At 34.2% G+C, this 19,112-nt stretch overlaps 1 protein-coding gene across 6 annotated transcripts in view; it reads left to right on the top strand.

Moving 5' to 3' along the window:
• Nucleotides 1-19,112, top strand: part of LEKR1 (leucine, glutamate and lysine rich 1) — a 226,432-nt gene that overhangs the window by 185,246 nt on the left and 22,074 nt on the right. For all 6 annotated transcript variants that reach the window (XM_031663631.1, XM_031663630.1, XM_031663627.1 and 3 more), the window contains 2 exons: nucleotides 6,122-6,215; nucleotides 18,128-18,292. In XM_031663631.1, the coding sequence (XP_031519491.1) occupies nucleotides 6,122-6,215; nucleotides 18,128-18,292 (259 nt within the window). The remainder of the gene's footprint in view (nucleotides 1-6,121; nucleotides 6,216-18,127; nucleotides 18,293-19,112) is intronic.

Below are 19,112 nucleotides of genomic sequence, written 5' to 3'. Positions count from 1 at the left end.
AAATATCAGAGTTGTAATCAATGGAAAACAGAAAAACAATAGACAATATCAGTAAAACAAAAATTTGTTTCTTTGAGATCAATAAAATTAATAAACCTCAAGGTAGACTAATCAGGAATAAAAAAGGGAAGTCAAAAATTGCTAATATCAGAAATAAGAGGGATGATAACTGCTACAGATCTGTCAGATATTAAGATGATAATAGAGAAATATTATGAACAGCTTTATAATAAATATTACGAACAGCTTTATGTCATTAATTTTGACAACTCTGATGAAATGGACAAAATTTTTTAAACAAACTACCAAAGCTCACTAAAGAAGAAATAGATAACGTGAATAGTTCTATATCTTTTAAAGAAATTGAATTTGTAATTTAAAGTCTTCTCACAAAGAAAACTTCCAGCCCAGAGGTTTTACCAGTTAATTTTACCAAACATTTAAAGAAAAAATAATACTATTTATACTCAAACTGTTCCTGAAAATTGAATAAGAAAGAGCAATTCCCATCTTAATTTATGAAGTCAGTATTACTCTGATAACAAAACCTGACAAAGACATAACAAGAAAATTAACAGACCAACATTTCTAATGAGCATTGATATAAAAATTCTAAACAAAATTTTAGCAAATTGAAGGGGCTAAAATCAAGATAACATATAAAAAGGAAATAAATCATGAATAAGTGGAGTTTATCATAAGAGTATAGGATTAGTTTAACATAAAAATTAATGACATTCAACAGATAAAAGAGATAAATTCAACTTCATCAAAATTAAAAACTTGTTCTTCAAAAGACACTTTAAGAGAATGAAAATAAAAACCACAGACTGGAATAATATATTTGCAAAGGATCTATATAATAAAGGAGTTTTTCTATAATATACAATGATATTTAGAAACTCAGTTATATGAACGTAAACATCCTAATAAAAAATGAACAAAAGACTTGAATAGACACCACCAAATATATGCAAATGACCAATAAAATAAGCACATAAAGTGATGCTCCGTATCATTACTCATTAGGGAAATGCAAACTAAAACCACAATGAGATACTACTATACATTTTTAGAATATGTAAAAACTTAAAACCTGAAAGTATCAAGTGTTTACAAAGATATGGAGGAACTTGAACTCTTATAATCTACTGGTGGGTAAATAGTACAAGTTATTAGAAAAAGAGTTTGGAAGTTTCTTTAAAAGTTAAATGTATACCTATCTTGTTACCCAGCCATTTCATGCCTATGTATTTACCCAAGACAAATGAAACCATATATCAATACAAAAACTTGTACACAGATATAGAAAGCAGCTTAATTTATAATAGCCAAAATATATACAACAACCTAAATGTTAACCAACAGATGAATAGATGAACAGATTGCAGTGTATCTGTACAATGGAATACTACTCAGCAATGAAAATGAATGAACTATCAATAAGGTACAACCTGGATGAATCTAAAATACGCTGAGTAAAAGATGCCAGACCAAAAAAAGAATATACTGTATGACTTCAGAATCATATATTTTCAGAGTATACAGTATTTCAGAATATATCTACATATCCCGAAAATGCAGACTAATCTATAGTGACAGAAACCAAAGCATTGATTGCCTGGAGGAGAGGGCCTGGATTACAAAGAGGCGGCTGGGAGTGGTGGCTCACGGCTGTAATCCCAGCACTTTGGGAGGCTGAGATGGGCAGATCATGAGATCAAGAGATCGAGACCATCCTGGCAAACACGATGAAACCCCGTCTCTACTAAAAAATACAAAAAAATTAGCCAGGCGTGGTGGCGGGTGCCTGTAGTCCCAGCTGCTTGGTAGGTTGAGGCAGGAGGATGGCGTGAACCTGGGAGGCGGAGCTAGCAGTGAGCCGAGATGACACTACTGCACTCCAGCCTGGGCCACAGAGCGAGACTCTGTCTCAAATAAATAAATAAGTAAACAAAGAGGCAACCCCCTTAACCACCCACCAACATCTACAGACCATAAGAAAGTTGATAAAGCTGTTGGTGTCTCAAGGGCAAAACCTAATAGCTTCTTCAGACGTGGCCAAGCCAGGTAATGAAAAAGAGGCACATTTCAGACAGGCAAGCTAGGAGGAGCTATGGCAAAAATTGAATTTAGAAATTACTGTCAGTAAAAAGAATCACAGTCCAAGCAAGAAATGTTTCCGTCCTTTAGGGTAGGTTTCCTGTGGGATTTCAGAGTTGTGATGGAGTCCATTGGTGCCAGTCAGGTGACTTACAGTGCACCTCCCAGTGAGAGGACAATGCTATCCACACCTGATTGCCATCAGACTTGGTCAATTGATTTGTTCTGCCATTGAAATGTGAGAGAAGTGATATATACCAGTTCCAAGTAGAAGCTCTAAGAGATTCTATGTTTTGGCTTTGTTTTGTTTTGTTTCTTGCCACAATAACAGCATTCTCAAGTGAGAGCTGCTCACTGGGCTATATCCCAAAATGTGGAGCAAGGAAGGAGATAACACCTAATCCAAGAAAAATAAACTTTGGTATTGTAAGCCACTGAGAGTATATACATGTTAAATTTAAGATGTTTCTAAAATAAAGTAAAACAGTCAGGTGGAGGGTTGGATACGTAAATCAGATACTCAGGAACAGATCTGAGCTAGAGATAAAATTTGGGAGCTGTCATCAGCTAGATTACATTAGAGGAAGATGACTCTGCAAAGGAGACAGGAATGGCCAGATGTTTGGAAGAAAGCCCTGAGTAAAATTTTTAATGTATTCTCACTTTTGCTGTCCTCATTCTTTATTCCTTTTGTTTCACTTCCATTTTTCCAGCCTAGAGACTAATGTGCAAGCATCAAGCCTGCTGGGTCTGCCTCACACGTTAATAGATCTCCTTTTTACATTTGCTGGATTTTGAGCACAGTTTGAACAGTGACTCTTCCTTCCTAATTCACCTCTATATCTCCAGGGCTAGATGACACTGCCTTGTTCAGAGAGCACAGTAAACCCCACCACTCAAGAGAGAGACCGACAAGTCACCTGCACATTCCTTCACCTTGGTTTTTACCTTGAATTCTCTTTCTTCCACGTGCGCATTCTACTCTGTGCTCTGGCTATATCAATAATTGTTTTTCTTTATAAGTTTTGAGTAGATACATTGAAGGTTTGCATAGGTATCAAATATAAAGAGCTACAATACAGTGAACATCTGTGTATCAACCACACGGTTTAGGAAAAAGAACCTTACCATTATCTTTGAAGTTTTCTTTTGCTTCTCCCCAATTCCATCTCATTCGCTCCTTCCTCAGAGAAAACCACCAGCCTGCATTTTGTGGTTCTCAACAAATGAGGAATAGAAGGAAACTTCCTAAAACTGATAAAGAGCATCTACAAAAACCTACAGATAACATCTATTGTGTCCATGTTTCTCTATATAATTTTACCAAGCATGTTTGTATTCCTAAACAATGTTAGATTTTGCATGTATTTTATCTTCACATACATAAAACCATTCCATATGTATCATTCTAATTTGTTCTTTGTGCTCAATATTATGTTCCTGGGATTTGTTTGTAAAGTTTCATGTAGCTGAGGATTATTCATTTCTTCATCTATATTGTATGTTAAGGTATACCACAATTTATGCTGCTTTAGCCTTATTCCATTCATTTTGATAGTAATTAATAATTTCATTATTGTTCAGTTCAAAGGATATTAAAATACCAATTGTGATGTTTATTTGACTCATGAACTATTCAAAAATACATTTTAAAAAATTTTCAAATACCTGAAGCTATTTATCTTTTGTTACAGACATTTCTTTGTTTTCATGGAATATACATTATCACATTGCTGTTCTGTAGAAGTATTATGTTATACTTCTACATATGTAATTTTAAAATGCTTAGTTGCCACATTAAAGACTAAAAATAAACAAGTAAAATCAATTTTAATTATTTAACCCAAACTATCCAAAATATTATTTAAATATGTAATTGTCTTAAAATGTTATCACAGGTATTTAGATTTTTTGTACTAAATTTTCAAATTGGTATGTATTCTACATTTATAGCACATCTTAACTTGAACTGGCCACATTTTAACTGCTCAATAGTTACATGAAACTAGTGGCTACCATATTGAATAATGCAGGTTATAGTATAACCATTGTTTGAAATTAACTAAAACTTACTTTTTGTCCTAGAAGTGGTCAATTCCAGATGAGCTGGAAAATAATGATGTATTTATCCACTAATTGTTTACAAGGTTCTAGATGTGAACCTTAAATCTGTCTTATGAACCTTAAGTCTCCTGTATCTTTAATGAACTATTTATTTGCTTGACCCTGGATTGCTACATTACACAACTGTAGCAAAGACATTCACATAGCAGTGTAGAGTTGTGCAGTTTATACTTCCATTGGCATATGTGGTGGTCCTGGGCTGATTTGTCTGTAACTGAGAAATCTGTGGTAGATTCTACCACTAAGGTATGGATTTAAGAATTTCTTTGTACAGTTATATCAAGTTTTGCTTTATATATTTTGAGGCTATTTTAATAGGCACATATAAGTTTAGAACATTCATAGTAAATTAAACTTACCATAATTATCAACTATTCATTATCTATTTCTTCTTTAGTGAACTTTGTTGGTTGTTTAAAATATTTTGTCCATTTCATCAGAGTTGTCAAAATTAATGACATAAAGCTGTTCATAATATTTATTATAAAGCTGCTCATAATATTTCTCTATTATCATCTTAATATCTGAGGGATCTGTAGTAGTATGATCACTCTTATTTCTGATATTAGTAATTTCTGACTTCTCTTTTTTATTCCTGATTAGTCTACCTTGAAGTTTATTTTATTGATCTCAAAGAAACAAATTTTTGTTTTACTGATATTGTCTATTGTTTTTCTGTTTTCCATTGATCACAACTCTGATATTTTTTACTTTCTTCTGCCTATCTTGGGTCTTGGTATTAGGAAAGGAGGAAATAGTTTGAGGTTACCCCAAAGAAGGAGACTATGTAGAACTTGCTACTGCATGGTTGTGGTAGAAGAGAGAGAAGGAAATGTCAGAGATGATTCAAACCTTCAGAAATGACCCTTGAAGGTTTTCAGAAGTCAGGAGGAAATAAAAGATTGTAGGAGATGATATTTAATTTGGTTTTTGATGTATAAAATTTTTGGTGTTGATGGACCATTAGGGTGGAGATGTTGAACACACAATTATAAATGAAAGTCACAGGTTTTTGCAGGAGGGTCAGAGCTAAAAGGAAAAGAGTGATGATGGGAAACAAAAGGATTAGGAGAATGAATGAGCAATAGAGAAGAATCACATACATAGAACATAAGAAGAATCATAATGATCATGCAAGAGGGAAGGGTCCCTGATCAATAAGCATACTTTTGCTGCTACTACTGATTTTTTATCTTAATTTCAGTGCCCCTGTGAAATTCTCTCTTGAATTTCCTCCTGTCCTTACTTCCATCCAGAGGATCACAAGCTAAGCATGAAGATCTACTTACGGGGATTAAGATAATAAAGTGATCTTTATGTTTTCGAATTTCTAATATGTTTTATGCTATATTGCATCCCTGACATCACACATCTCTCTACTTAATTTGGTTTGTTCCTATCAATATTTGAGATAAGTAAAAGAAAAGAAAATTTCACAGGAACTGCTAACATGTTAATGTTAATTAACTGCTTAATGACATATCCCAACATATTTTCCTTTTTTAAAGAAACCAAATATTGTCTGGTGCTATTTTAGAATTTAGTCATATACTTTTTGAACCACAACTTGTAACATTTTATTTTATTTTTTGCACACATGAACAGCCAGAAGGCATTTTATTGTATTTGTGACTCTGCATATGTTGTTAGTGTTTATTGTCAAAATGATATCTTACTACTTATTAAGCAAAAATTAAGCCTGGAAAAAATACCATATATGCAGCACTTGTAAATTGCTGTTAATAGTTAAAATGATATGTAGTAGCAGCATATATACTGCTAAAGAAAATAAACAGACTAAGTTTTGAAGTAATATCTTCTGACCCAGGAACTACAACTTAGGAATTGTGTTAGGGGTAAGTATTGACTTATTTGTCGGGTTTATGATTTTCAGGGAATTGATGCTGATTTCACATCAGAAAAGCATCGAGCAGCTGCAAGAAACCCTTAGACAGAAGCTGCTGAGTGATGATAACTGGAAGGAGAAGGTAATGGTAGCGTGGCTTTCATCAGCATGCAACCTATTTGCTTTTTAAAAATTCTGACCATTTGTCAGAAGACTCTTCCAGATAGCTTTATTTGCTTCTATGCACACTTTTGATTCCTTCTGGAATTTCCTAGACCAGACATGCTTATGGAATGTGTCTTTTCCAAAATATTAGACAACATAATGAAAAATTAACAATGATAACACATTTTGGAATCTTGTAAGATAGCTCTTGGTTCTCATGCAAAAGCATATCTTTTTGCTTTTAAATATTTTCTTATTTCCTCATCAACTGTCACAATCTACATTTGATCATATTCTTAAAACCAGGGAAATAATTCTTACAACTTCTCTTCTTCTCCTATAAGAAGATGAAAGAATGGAAAATGACTTAGAATTATTTGGTTTTGGACTTTTGACATATATACCCTGACAAAGTAAAATGAATAAGCATTTAGCTTGCTAGTATTTACAGAGAAATGTTTGCTGTTGGAGTAGAAAAAAAGCTGCATTGGTTTTGGTCTTTGGTCTTTGGTCTTTTTTGTAGTTTTCAAAGTTTCAACAATGAATAGGTATTACTTTCATAATTTTAAATAATAAAAGTAATATTTTAAAAATTGTTAGTCCGTACCTTCTCAGGTCATCCACAGCTCTAGTCATTGAGTTAAAAGCAGTCATCTTTCTGCCATAAACTTCCAGTACTCCTTGATTGATCCCTGGGCCATATTCTACACACTGACCCAAAGCATTCCCAACTTACTCTCTTCCATGACTGGTATCTATGCCTAGCACTGGCCTTCTGCCTTAGTTTTCTTATTATGCCTTAAATTTTCCTCTAGAAATGGAGCTGGTTGCCAAAATTCAGATTGTTTGACTGAAGTCCCGACAACTTGTTTGGGTTTTATCAGATTCTTCTCCTTGGGGATTGAACCCCATAACTTGTAGCCTCAGCAACAAGCAGTGGCCTCCTTCAAACTAACATCTCTACTAGGAATCCCTCACTCTACCATCCAGCATACTGAAACCCTTTAGGTATTCTTGCTGGCTCAGGACAATTTTAAATTTGTCGCTTTCATTTCCAGTCTTCAAACAGTTGGCCATACTCAGCCAACAGTAGCCCTCTAAAAATAAGTACCCCTTCCCTTCTCCATCAGGGTACACAGTCAGGATATAGTAAAAATGATCACTGTAACAATAGTACCACATGGACCAAAACAAAATTGGAGAATATGGACTAATGTTGCTATTTGTGTCTCATTCTTATTTTGTTTTATTTTGTAGCATAAGCCTTTTCTTTTCCTTCTTCTCTGAGGCCTATCTTCTTTAATTCTTTCTTATTTTAATTAGCCTCAGGGTATTCAACTAACAGGTCTGCACTTATTCACTTTCCCTATTCTTACCAATCTATGTGTAAAAATTGAAAAAGAAGATTATCAGCCCTATTTTGTATAATCCAAAATATTCAAATTAGAACAATGAAAGATTGTTTATCCATCCAACTGATAGAATAGTTTAACACTGTGGTTAAGATCTAGTGAGATCGTCTCTCATACCTACTCTTTAAGGGACTAGAAATTAAAGCAACCTCTTTGGAAAGCAGTTTGTCAATATGTACCGAGATATTGTAAACTTCCCATGTTTTGACTCAGAAATTTTACTAATGGAATTAATGTGGATAGAGATTCAGAGTCATTCCGCTTCTCAAACTCCTGAGCTCCTTCTCTTAATATGATGGAGTAAACTTTCCTGCTTTTGCTTTTGTAGAAATTTCCCATCTCCATATTCATACCCCACTAGGGGTTTTCAGATACATTTTGCTGGAGAAAAAGTCTCTGTTTATGATCCCCTCTAGTACTTCTGTTCAGTGTACCCTGTCTTGAGGTGCTAACAGAGTAGAACAAGTTAGTGTTAGCATCTGACATATAAAAGCATTTATGTTAATTTGGTGGTAAAAATAATTCTAGATAATATTCTATAAGTTCTTGCTAGGACCATGATATCTTTCTAATGAATTAATTATATTGCAGAGGTATTTTGGCATGTATAATTTTCTATAGTATAAATGGACATTTCATTTGGTTGAAAGGACATGACTTCTTGTTAATAAATGTTATAATTTAGCTAGCAGTAAATCAAGATCCAGACCAGGAAAGTAAAGGACTAATAATTATGCCTTGGCTATGTTAGCTATTGAGACTATGAATAAAAAGTTATCTAAAAGTCTTCTCATGAGAAAGGAGAATCATTAATATGACATTGTCGTCTCTTTCTTGGGTCACTGTGCCTTTGCCAAAGAATGAAATGTTCTTTTTACAAATATATAATACACGTATTAAAATAAACTTCATAGATTAAATGGTTTTAACATGCAAAAAAGTAGATAGCAATTTGTGTCTGTGCTTAATTATTTTAGAGTATGTAAAAAGCACATAATAAGATCAATAGTTGCTATGTAACAAGGATGGCACATTTTTCAATAACTACATATTTACTAATTGTCATGGATCTTTATTTAAGTATTACTACTTGAAGAAAGCAAATTAATGTGCATGCTGAACCTTTAAAATTGGTTTTAAATGTACAATGTTGTTACTATTTAGTTAAAATTTTGTAATTAAAAAATCCTATAGCCACACTGCTTACATAATCAACTTACATTATTTAATCACTATCACTTTTTAGTGCAATAAACAAATTCTAAGCAAATATTTTCTTAGATTATCATCAAGACATCACACTTAAGAACATTTTAGAATTGCACTAATGACCTCATTTAAAATAGTACATAGAGCTTTTGAGAAACCAGTAGTTAAACAAACAAAAACCTTATTTATTAACAGAAGCAACTAGATTGAGAGTGAAAATGCAGGTGAGAAAAGTTTACTTCAAGAAATAGTCAATTTTCAATTTTGAAGGAAGGCAAAAAAAAAAAATCTCAAATTAGTTTTCAAAATTGAAGAACCAAATGACCTAATAATTCCTAATGTATTTTAGTATGCTATTATTAAAATTAAAAGGGATAATTTCTGACATACAAAATGTGACACAGATGTTATTTATAAAATATCAATTTTAATTTATGTGTAATAAACATAGATCAGAGGAATATTGAGGACATGCTTTAATTTTAATATTTTTTAAAATGCAGTTTTAGAAATTGAATTAATAAAATCTGAAAATTTTGGGTCGGGAGTGGCCAGCAGAGATCATCTCATAAACCACTAATCTAGATAACAAAATTTGTCTCTATTAATAATGTAATTTTCATTATTATGACATTATTATTTCCATTTTGCACATTACAAAAAAGACTTAGAGAAGTTGAGTAATTTACTAAAGCTATAAAGGCAGGAAATGAGCTGAGAATCAATTTCCATGTATCTAAATACAAAGTTCCATATTTCTGCATTTGGCCAAGATGGAGTGACAGGGACCAAATTTACCCTCCTACCTAAAACAAATAAAACAGTGAGGAAAAGATAGAAAACAATGGTTTCAAGACATTGGACATCTGGCAATGAAAGACAGCGATTCCTGGAAACAGAAGACAAACAAGGTGAGCCCTGTGATTGCTATAACTTAGTGTCCTGAAAGACATTTCAGGTCATGGTGCAGGGAGTTGGAATCCAGTTTGAGCCTGTCAGATTCTTTGAGTTGAGGAAACCTTGCAGAGTCCTGGGAGATCATGGTGGCTAAAGTTCACGGATAGTGTTCACAGGAGAGAGAGCTGCACAAAGGAAGAACACTGGAGATCTACAAAGAGTCCCCCCTTGCATATGTTTATGATCAAAGTGTACATGTGGGAAAAGCACACAAAGCCAGGGACAGACCGAGTCAGAGAGAGTATTGAATACTCACACATTGCCAGTGATTTGCATTTCCATCAGCCAGACTGGAAAACCTGTAATTTATAAGGCCTTGGGTAGAGTGCTGAAAAGGGTCTTGCATCACAAGTTGAGAAAAATTAGGCCTAGATGAAATGCTGATTTGATTCTGCCTAATACATTTTAAAAGGCAGACCTAAAATAATCAAGCTGATTTCAAGAAACAACTGCATCCTAGGACAGAGCTCAAGAATATTCATAGGAATACAAAAATATCTAGCACCAAACAAAGTAAGTTAACAATGTCTGGCATATAGTGAACAATTGCCATCCATGGAAACATACAAGAAAATAGGGCTCAAAATGAAAAGAAATATCAGTAAATAAAAACTGACCCAGAATGAAAAGAAATATCAGTAAATAAAAACTAACGCAGAAGTGAGAATTAGCAGAAAAAACATTAAAACAAATATGATAACTGTATTCCATATACCCAAAAGCTAAAGAAAAAATTGACCATGTTAAGTAAATGGAAGATAAAAAAAGACCAGTTACTGAATTTTGAGAGACGAAAACTAGATTATCTGAAATTAAAAGTACACTGGATTGGACTGATGGCAGAATAGACATTCCAGAAGAAAACTTTAGTGAACTTGAAGATGCAGCAATAGAAAATCTTTTTAAATAAAACAAGATAGACTCCAAAACAAAAACAAACAAACAACTCAAAAAGAATATCAGTGAGCCATGAGACAGATTCAAGAGGCCCAATATATCTGTAATTGAAATTCCTGAAGGACAAGAGACAGAAGAGGGAACCAAAAAAAAAAAAAAAGGAAGAAATAATGACTGAAAGTTTTACAGATTTAATGAAAACTAAACACCCATAGTTTTAAGAAGCTCAATAAGCCTCAGGCACAAGAAACCAAGTGCACCAAGGGAAATTATAATCCAGTTGTCCAAAACAGTAATAAAAAGAAATATTTTAAAGCAACTGGATTTTTTAAAGACATTATATAGAGAGGAAAGAAGACAGCAGATTTTTTTTTTAATCAGAAACAATGCAAGCAAAAAAAGTAGGATTGAAAGTACTAAAAGAAGGTTAGGGGGGCAGTGAGGAAAGCTGTCAACCTAGAATTCATACGAAGTGAAAAAATCTTTCCTTCAAAAAGCACTGAAAAAATGTATTACCAATAGACCCACACTATAAAAAATGTTAAAAGAAGTCCTTTAGTCAGAAGGAAAGCTATACCAGATGGAAATATGGATCTACACAGGGGAACATAGAAAACCAGAAATGGTAACACTGTGGGTAAAGATATGGGTCTTTTTTCATTATTTAAATTTTTAAAAATATAATTGATGAGATTTATAACATAGAAGCAAAATATATGACAATAATAACACAATGGCTGAGAGGATAGAAGTGGAAATATATTATTACTGTGAGATTTTTATACAATATGTGTAGTGATAATATCATTAGAAAGTAGACTGTATTGAGTTAAAGACATATTCTCCAAACCCTAAAATTATAGATAATAATCCAATAAAGGAGACAAAATTGAATTTTAAATACCAGTCCTAAAGAAGACAAGAAAATAAGGGAAAGAGAAAAAATATGAGATGGGCCAAATGGAAAACATAGCAAGATAGTAGATTTAAAGCTAATTATATCAATAATCACATTAAATGGAAATGATCTAAACCAGAGATCAGCAAACTTTTTCTATAAAGGACCAATTAGTTAATATTTTTGGTTTTGTATGACATACAGTCTCTGTCACAACCATTCAACCCTGCCATTATAACATATAAAAGAAACCATAGACAATATGCAAATGAATGGGCATAGCTGAATTTAGTCTGTAGGCCATAGTTGGCTAAGCTCTGGTCTAAATATTCTATTAAAAAGGCAGAGGTGTTTATCTTGGATAAAAAATGCAACACCTTACTATATGTTGCCTATAAGAAATGTACTTTAGGATGTGAGGAAGATCTGACTGTGACATCTATCACACCCTGTTGATTGCCAGGGTTGATCTGGCTGATCTGGCTGACTAAGCAGGTATCCCCATCCTCCCTTACTGCTTTACATGTGACCTTCTTGAAGCTGCACGTGTTCTGGTGGAAGAGGATGACCTTTCTTGATAGAGGGGGACCATTCTTCTGTAAAGGGTATATGAGTAGCTGTGCTCCTCCCCTGCTAGAACTTCTAAATAAGCTCTCAAGAAATGCACTTTACTATAAAGACACCATAGATTAAAAGTAAAAAAATGGAAACACAAATCAAAAGAAAGCTGGAGGCCAGGCGCGGTGGCTCACGCCTGTAATCCCAGCACTTTCGGAGGCTGAGGCGGGTGGATCACGAGGTCAGGAGATCGAGACCATCCTTGCTAACACAGTGAAACCCCATCTCTACCAAAAATACAAAAAAAAAAAAAAAAAAAAAATTAGCTGGGTGTGGTGGCGGGTGCCAGTAGTCCCAGCTACTCAGGAGGCTGAGGCAGGAGAATGGCGTGAACCCAGGAGGTGAAGTGAGCAGAGATGGTGCCACTGCACTCCAACCTGGGCGACAGAGCAAGACTCCGTCTCAAAAAAAAAAGAATGCTGGAGTAGCTATATTACTATCAGGCAAAGTAGATTTCAGAGCAAAGAAATCAGAATACTTAATATTTTGCTAGGATTAAAGAAAGGTATTTAATAATGACAAAGGGGTCAGTTCACCAGGAGGACATAATAACCCTAAATGTTCATTCACCTAATAACAGAGCTTACAAATACATGAAGCAAAAACTGATAGAACTGTAAGGAGAAATAAATTCACTAATTAGAGCCTAAGATATCAATTCCTTTTCTCAATAATTGATAGAAAAATAGCCAGAGAGTAAGGATTTATACAATGGAAAATGGTATAAATTTATTAACAGATACATTGAACAATATTGTTAACAAACTTGACCTAAATGATATGTATGGAATTCTCAATTTGACAGCGGAATACACATTTTTCTCAAGTGCACATGACCTTTTACCAAAATCGACATATTTTGGCTTATAAATAAGTCTCAATAAGTTTAAAAGGATTCACGACAAGTATTTTCTCTGACCATAATGAAATAAAATTAGAAATCATTAGCAGATCTGGACAATCCTCAAATATTTTGAAACTAAATAAATACCAAGTCCATTCCCTGAGCCCACTATGCTGTATAGATGTAGGGGTGGAGGGGACAGGTTACATGAAAAAAAAACTAAACACACTGAGCTATAGAGTTCACCAGCAACACCTAAGTATACATATCCTTTCCACCTTGTAGTTGCTCTATGATCTTGGTGAAGTCACTCACTTCTCTGAGCCTATTTCTTAATCTAGACAATGGGAGTAATACTTCTATTATTATATGTTATTCTCAGAGTTGTTGTAAGAATTAAAAGAGTTAATATATAGAAAGTGTCCTATACCATACCACCCTAGCTTGTATTCATTTACTCAGTGAACATTCTCTCCTTCCATCCTAAGTTCACACAGTTCTTGACAGGATTTGACCTGCAGCCTACATATTCTGATTCCTTAGCATTCATTTTTCAACTGCAAATTCTGTTTTGAATAATCATCTGCTTTTATTATTTATTCAGTAGCTATTTCAGAAATAATCTGACGTATTGTAATAATTTGCAATCAGTATTTTTTTTGTAAAATAGTATAATAATTTACTTTAGGAGATATATCTTTAAAAATTATATATGCATATCAAACATAAGCAAATTATTTGATTCCTACTTTGGCAACTAAAATTCCCATTGGTTTTAAAGGTATCATTGAGTAATAAATGGTCAAACATGGTGTTTGGCTCCATGTTCAATAAGAAAATGATAATAACAAAGTCAGCCACAAATATCTCACTTGGAAAATAGTGAAAAGGCAGTATTTTGCATATTGGTATTTATAAAATACTAATTATGCATTTTAACAACAAATACAAAAGAAATTTAAAAACAATGCTCTGAATGCTCTGGAGTCATCTGGAGGCCTTCACCGAGGAGATGGAGTTTGAGCTAGAAGAGGATATAGATAAATAAAAAACAAAAATAATTAAAACCTAGGATGTGTACAAAGGTAATAATTGATTTTACTTTGTGTGAATCTTAAGTTAATGTCACTCCTGCTTTTTTAGAAATCATAATTTTCTCCTTATCAAAATTACTACTAGTTATTGTACAAAGTGGTTCATGCTTTATATGTACGCCATCAACAAATTTATTCATTTTGCTCAAACATCACTCCTGTCATCTAAAATATTTTAAATTATCAGCTCATATCAACATTTAAAAATAAAAACATGGCAAGTTGGCATGAATGCACCTACTCAAAGGCAAATAATACACCCCTTAAGCAAATCATTGTGTTTATGGGCTCATCATTTTGTTCAAACTAATCAGATCATGAAGGAACCAGTAATCTCATTTCTCTGTGCTAACTCGTCAACACATTCAGATGGCTCTTAGCATCCCATTGCAGCTTTCCTAAATGTTTGAAATCCCATGTGAAGCTCATCACTTTGCTTCTCCTTCTCAGACTGTGCAAATTAAAAATCAAGCTAGCAATAGTCAATCATTCTTCTCCCTTTTGTCTACAGTGCTTGTTCTTTCCCACTGTCCGTATATTTATTCCTTCCTTGTTTTGTCTCTTTACCTACAGTAGTTCAAGGAATAGTTCAGGGGCAAGAAGATCTTGCTTTCTAACTCAGGTAAAACAAAACATTCAACTCATTCAAGCCATCAGCCATCACCTTTTCTTCCCTGAATACTTCGTTTCAACTTCATCAAAGGAACCCTGCTGATTTTCTAATTGACCTCATCTCCATAATAATTTTTGAAAACTTTTTTTAAAAGTTCTTCTAAAGTCCTTCTGTCATCTAATTTTTGTCTTGTTCCACCAAGTTTGCATATATTCTCACTGTCTTAATTTGAGCAATCAATTCATATTTGGAAAGATGTCGTTTTGTCCTAAAATAGCTATTGAACTCTACTAATTAACCACACAAGATTTTTAAAAATACTTGATATCTTAGCACCTCAATACACATTTTTCTTGAGCTTCTCAAAATAGCTTGTTGCTTTTTTATTAATAGTCTCAGAGCATCTTATGAATGATTAATGCTTATATTATTCACTTATTATTGATTACTATTAATAATTATTAAGAACTATGTGACTATTATTTATTAATAATTAATAATTGAATGTTATTGATTATTGACTTTTATATTAATATTATGCCTTCCAATTTTTCCAAATGTTTTACATTTGGTTTCTCTTTTCATATATTCTTGACGTATCTATGCCAGTGTGGTCAAAGCACAGTGATCAAATGAGAAAAGTAGTGGCAGCCAGACTGGAGGAATCCAGGACTGCCACCATATACAGTGTTTAAGTTGCAGCCTGCACCAGGCCAAGGCAGCAAAGGGAGCTGGAATCTAGCCTGTACTCTGCTCATCAAGTCCTATGCCTGGCATGAGACTGTTTTCATCTAAGGAAGGGGTGCTTTGTCAGTTTACACAAAGGTGTCATATGGGCTAGTAGTGGCCCTGTAAAAGCTCATATAGAGGAGTTTTGATATATTAATGCCTTGAGAAACCACAAAGAAGGAATTTAAAAAACCTAATTTATACTTTGTAAAGAATACTGTGCTGTGTGTCGTAGCATGGGTTGGAGCAAAGCAGGAATGAAAGTGAGGCCGGTCAGGAAGTGATGGTGGCCAGAACTAGGTGATCGGGAAGTGCTGATGAAAGTTGAGACATAGAGAAATGGATGCAAAGCATCTTTTGAAGGTAAAATGAACAGGATTTTGTGTTGGATTGGGTGGGGAGGGTAAAGGAGAGAGGTGTGAAAGATGATGTTCCAGTTACTGACTTGAGTAACTAGATGAATGGTAGAGCTGTGTCCTGAAATAAGGGGGAGAAACAGGCTATGGGAGGAGTGTAGTTACAAGATTTCTGGGTCATACAATTCGTTGGAGGCACCTGTGAATTATCTAAATGGCTACCAGGAGGCAAAGTGGATTTACGTACCTGAAATTCAAAAGAATGTCTTCTTTTTTTCTGAGTGCCCCTGAGACTTCCTTTGTCTTCAGCAGTCTGAGAGCAGCCCATCCGAGTAATTCTGTAATTCTGTAATGTTGCTAAAAGATCATCAGTAGCCTATTATCCCAAACAATCCAGAAGTTTATTTTGAAAGGGCTAAAATCCAATACTGTATAAACATAATTACTTTCCCTTACGGCAGATGCTCAATCTTATACCCAGTACAATAAAACCAATTGACCCCACACTGGGGCTAGTCTTCCATCTAGTATTTTATTTAATGTAAAGGACTTCCTTTAACTTTCTTAGCAAAATTTGTGTCCTTGAACCCTGATTTCATTGTTCCCTTGAGAAATTTAGGTTGATCTCTTTCCTTGTCTTGGTGGCCTAAATCACACAGTCACAATCAGTTGTGAGTTTTTCTCCCGATTTACCTGGTTTTGCCCTTTCTTAGAGTTTATAATCCTGGCACAGTGTAAGCCCAGAGCCAGCCTGTCACTGGGATTGCCTTCTCCAGTCTCTCTAGATGAACTCCCAGGAGTAAATTACTCCAGTACTCATAGATTTGTTCTCTTTCCTGTTTCAGTAGGCAGAGCCAAAACCAATGGTTAAAAACCACATGGAGAGAGATGTTGGCTCAACTACAGGAAAAACTGCCTAATGCTTAGTGCTGTCTGAAAATGGAAATGCCTTCTGGGGAAGGAGTGAGTTATAGTTTCTGGAGGTGTGAGGTACCCAGCAGTCAGTCATTTAGTATGGAGTCAGTAGTAGAGACTGAAGGATCAGAGTGTGGAAGTACTCTTCACTGACTATTAAATTCCTACTCATGTTAGAGCTTTACACAGAAGCTGTGCCTCCTTTAATCCTCATAACAACCCCTAAGGGAACTAGTTATAACCCTACCAGGAAGGGTTACAGTCACAAACTTAAGATCACTCAGTTAGCAAGTAGCAGAGCCAGGATTAAGAGCCAGGATTTAAACTCAACTTCATCTGCATCCAGATTTCTTGCTTATTCTTTCCACAATTCATGGAAACGTGAGAGATTGAATTAGGGGATTTCTAAGGTCCCTTCTAGCATTATGATGCTATCTGAGTCAAAGTATGGATACAGATGCTCTTCACCTTTCAGTGGAGTTACATCCTGATAAACCCATCATAAATTGAAGGTATTGTAAGTCAAAAATGGGTACTCTGTAGACATGATGGAATGTGAAAACACAATATCTAAAAAATACTGGCAACACAGTACATACACTGTACAGTATCAGTTGTTTGCCCTCATGAGCATATGGCTGACTGGGAGCTGCAGCCCACTGACACTGCCTAACATCCCAAGAGAGTATCATACTGTGTATCAACAGCCCAGGAAAAGATCAGAATTCAAAATTTGAAGTATAGTCTCTACTGAAAATGCATATTGCTTTCTCACCATTATAAAGTCAAAAAATCAGAAGTCAAACCATTGTAAGTTGGAGACCATCTGTATGGGCATTACTGACTCTTTTCCTTTAATCATCCTTCCCACTTTAGTCACATTAAAATGACAATCCGTGACTCCAAAACTTTCTATGACCTCCATCAAGAAAGGGCCACTTGAAAAATCAACATTTGTACTTTGTATTCCCTCTGAGTTTTAAGCAGAACTTAGTCTAAAGCCCTCAAAATCTGCTTAAAAACAAAACTTTAATTTTCTGAGTTGCTGGCAAGGACTGAGTTCACAGTATAAATGAGCAAGTAACTAAGCTTTTAGTATTTCTGAAAACTGTCGTATAGTTCTAACTCCTCTACTAATTTTTCAGGTCTTAGAAGGTGGTGGAATATTTGGCACAAGGTCAGTTTTTCTGGCCCAAGTTTTAAGTCACATAATTTTTTAGAATTTTAAAAATAGTTTAATTAAAAATTTAATGTCAGAACATTTTAAAACTTAGAGTTTGAAAATAAGCTTAATGTACTTATTTTAAGGTAAAATGGTTTTACATGTGTTTTAAATGCCATTTCTAGATTGAAGCAGAACTTGCCAAGGAAAGGGCCCAACACTTGGTTGAATTTGAAGAGCAAGCTCTTCTCTTTAAGGAAGAAACAAAACTGCAACTTGATATTGAAAAAGAAAAACACCAAGATATAATCCAAAAGTATAAGAAAGAACAAGAGGAACTACAAATGAAGGTCTGTAATTATGACGTTCATCATTATTTAACAGATTTGAAACTGCAGATGTTGTATATTTCGCCTTAAAACACTACAGTATTTATGATTCCAGTAGCTTTCACTCATGGTCACTGTGTCTTGGTTTTAGCCAGGCAGGTAAGATGGTTTGGCTAATTCTCCAGAATGGATAACTGAGATAAGTTATACAAGCATGTAATCTAGCTATGTATGGATTTTTTCTACTGGAATAAACTTATTTTTTAAACATCATAAATTATATGACTAAAAATTAGTATGGCTAGATATTTCAACACCTCAAATATCCAACATCAAAAGATAATGAGGTATTTTACATAATTAAAATTTTCTCAACAACTAAAGCATGTACCCTTTCATTGCAGATGTTTTTCATTCTCAACATTTCTGAATGAAGAGAAATATTTTAAAAATGTAATCACATCTCCCTAAATTTCTTAAGCAGTATGTTCTAAATACTAAAGGTTTTGTTAAAGTTTTCCTGTTTTTATAGGACTTGAGTGTAGAGTGTGTATGTGCATATGGGTATTAATCAAGACCTAGTGTGGAAATAACATTTGGAATACATGCATAAAGAGTCTGTGTTAATTAAGCATCAGACAAGACCTAATGGCTTCTACATTTGTGTACAGGAGATATGGTACATCCATTTCAGTAGTCCATTGTGAACAACAGGCAGCACCAGCTACATGTGTACAACCAGTGCAATAGCACATGGTCCCACACTCAGAAAGGTCTCATGCTTTGGATGTAATGCTCTGCAGGTATACCTTGAAATTCTTAATAAGCTAACTGGGCATAG

Source organism: Papio anubis, chromosome 2, assembly GCF_008728515.1.
Source record: "Papio anubis isolate 15944 chromosome 2, Panubis1.0, whole genome shotgun sequence".
NCBI classification, from domain to species: Eukaryota; Metazoa; Chordata; class Mammalia; order Primates; family Cercopithecidae; genus Papio; species Papio anubis.
The sequence above is the reverse complement of the archived record's forward strand: the minus strand, read 5'-3'. Positions and strand labels throughout refer to the sequence as shown.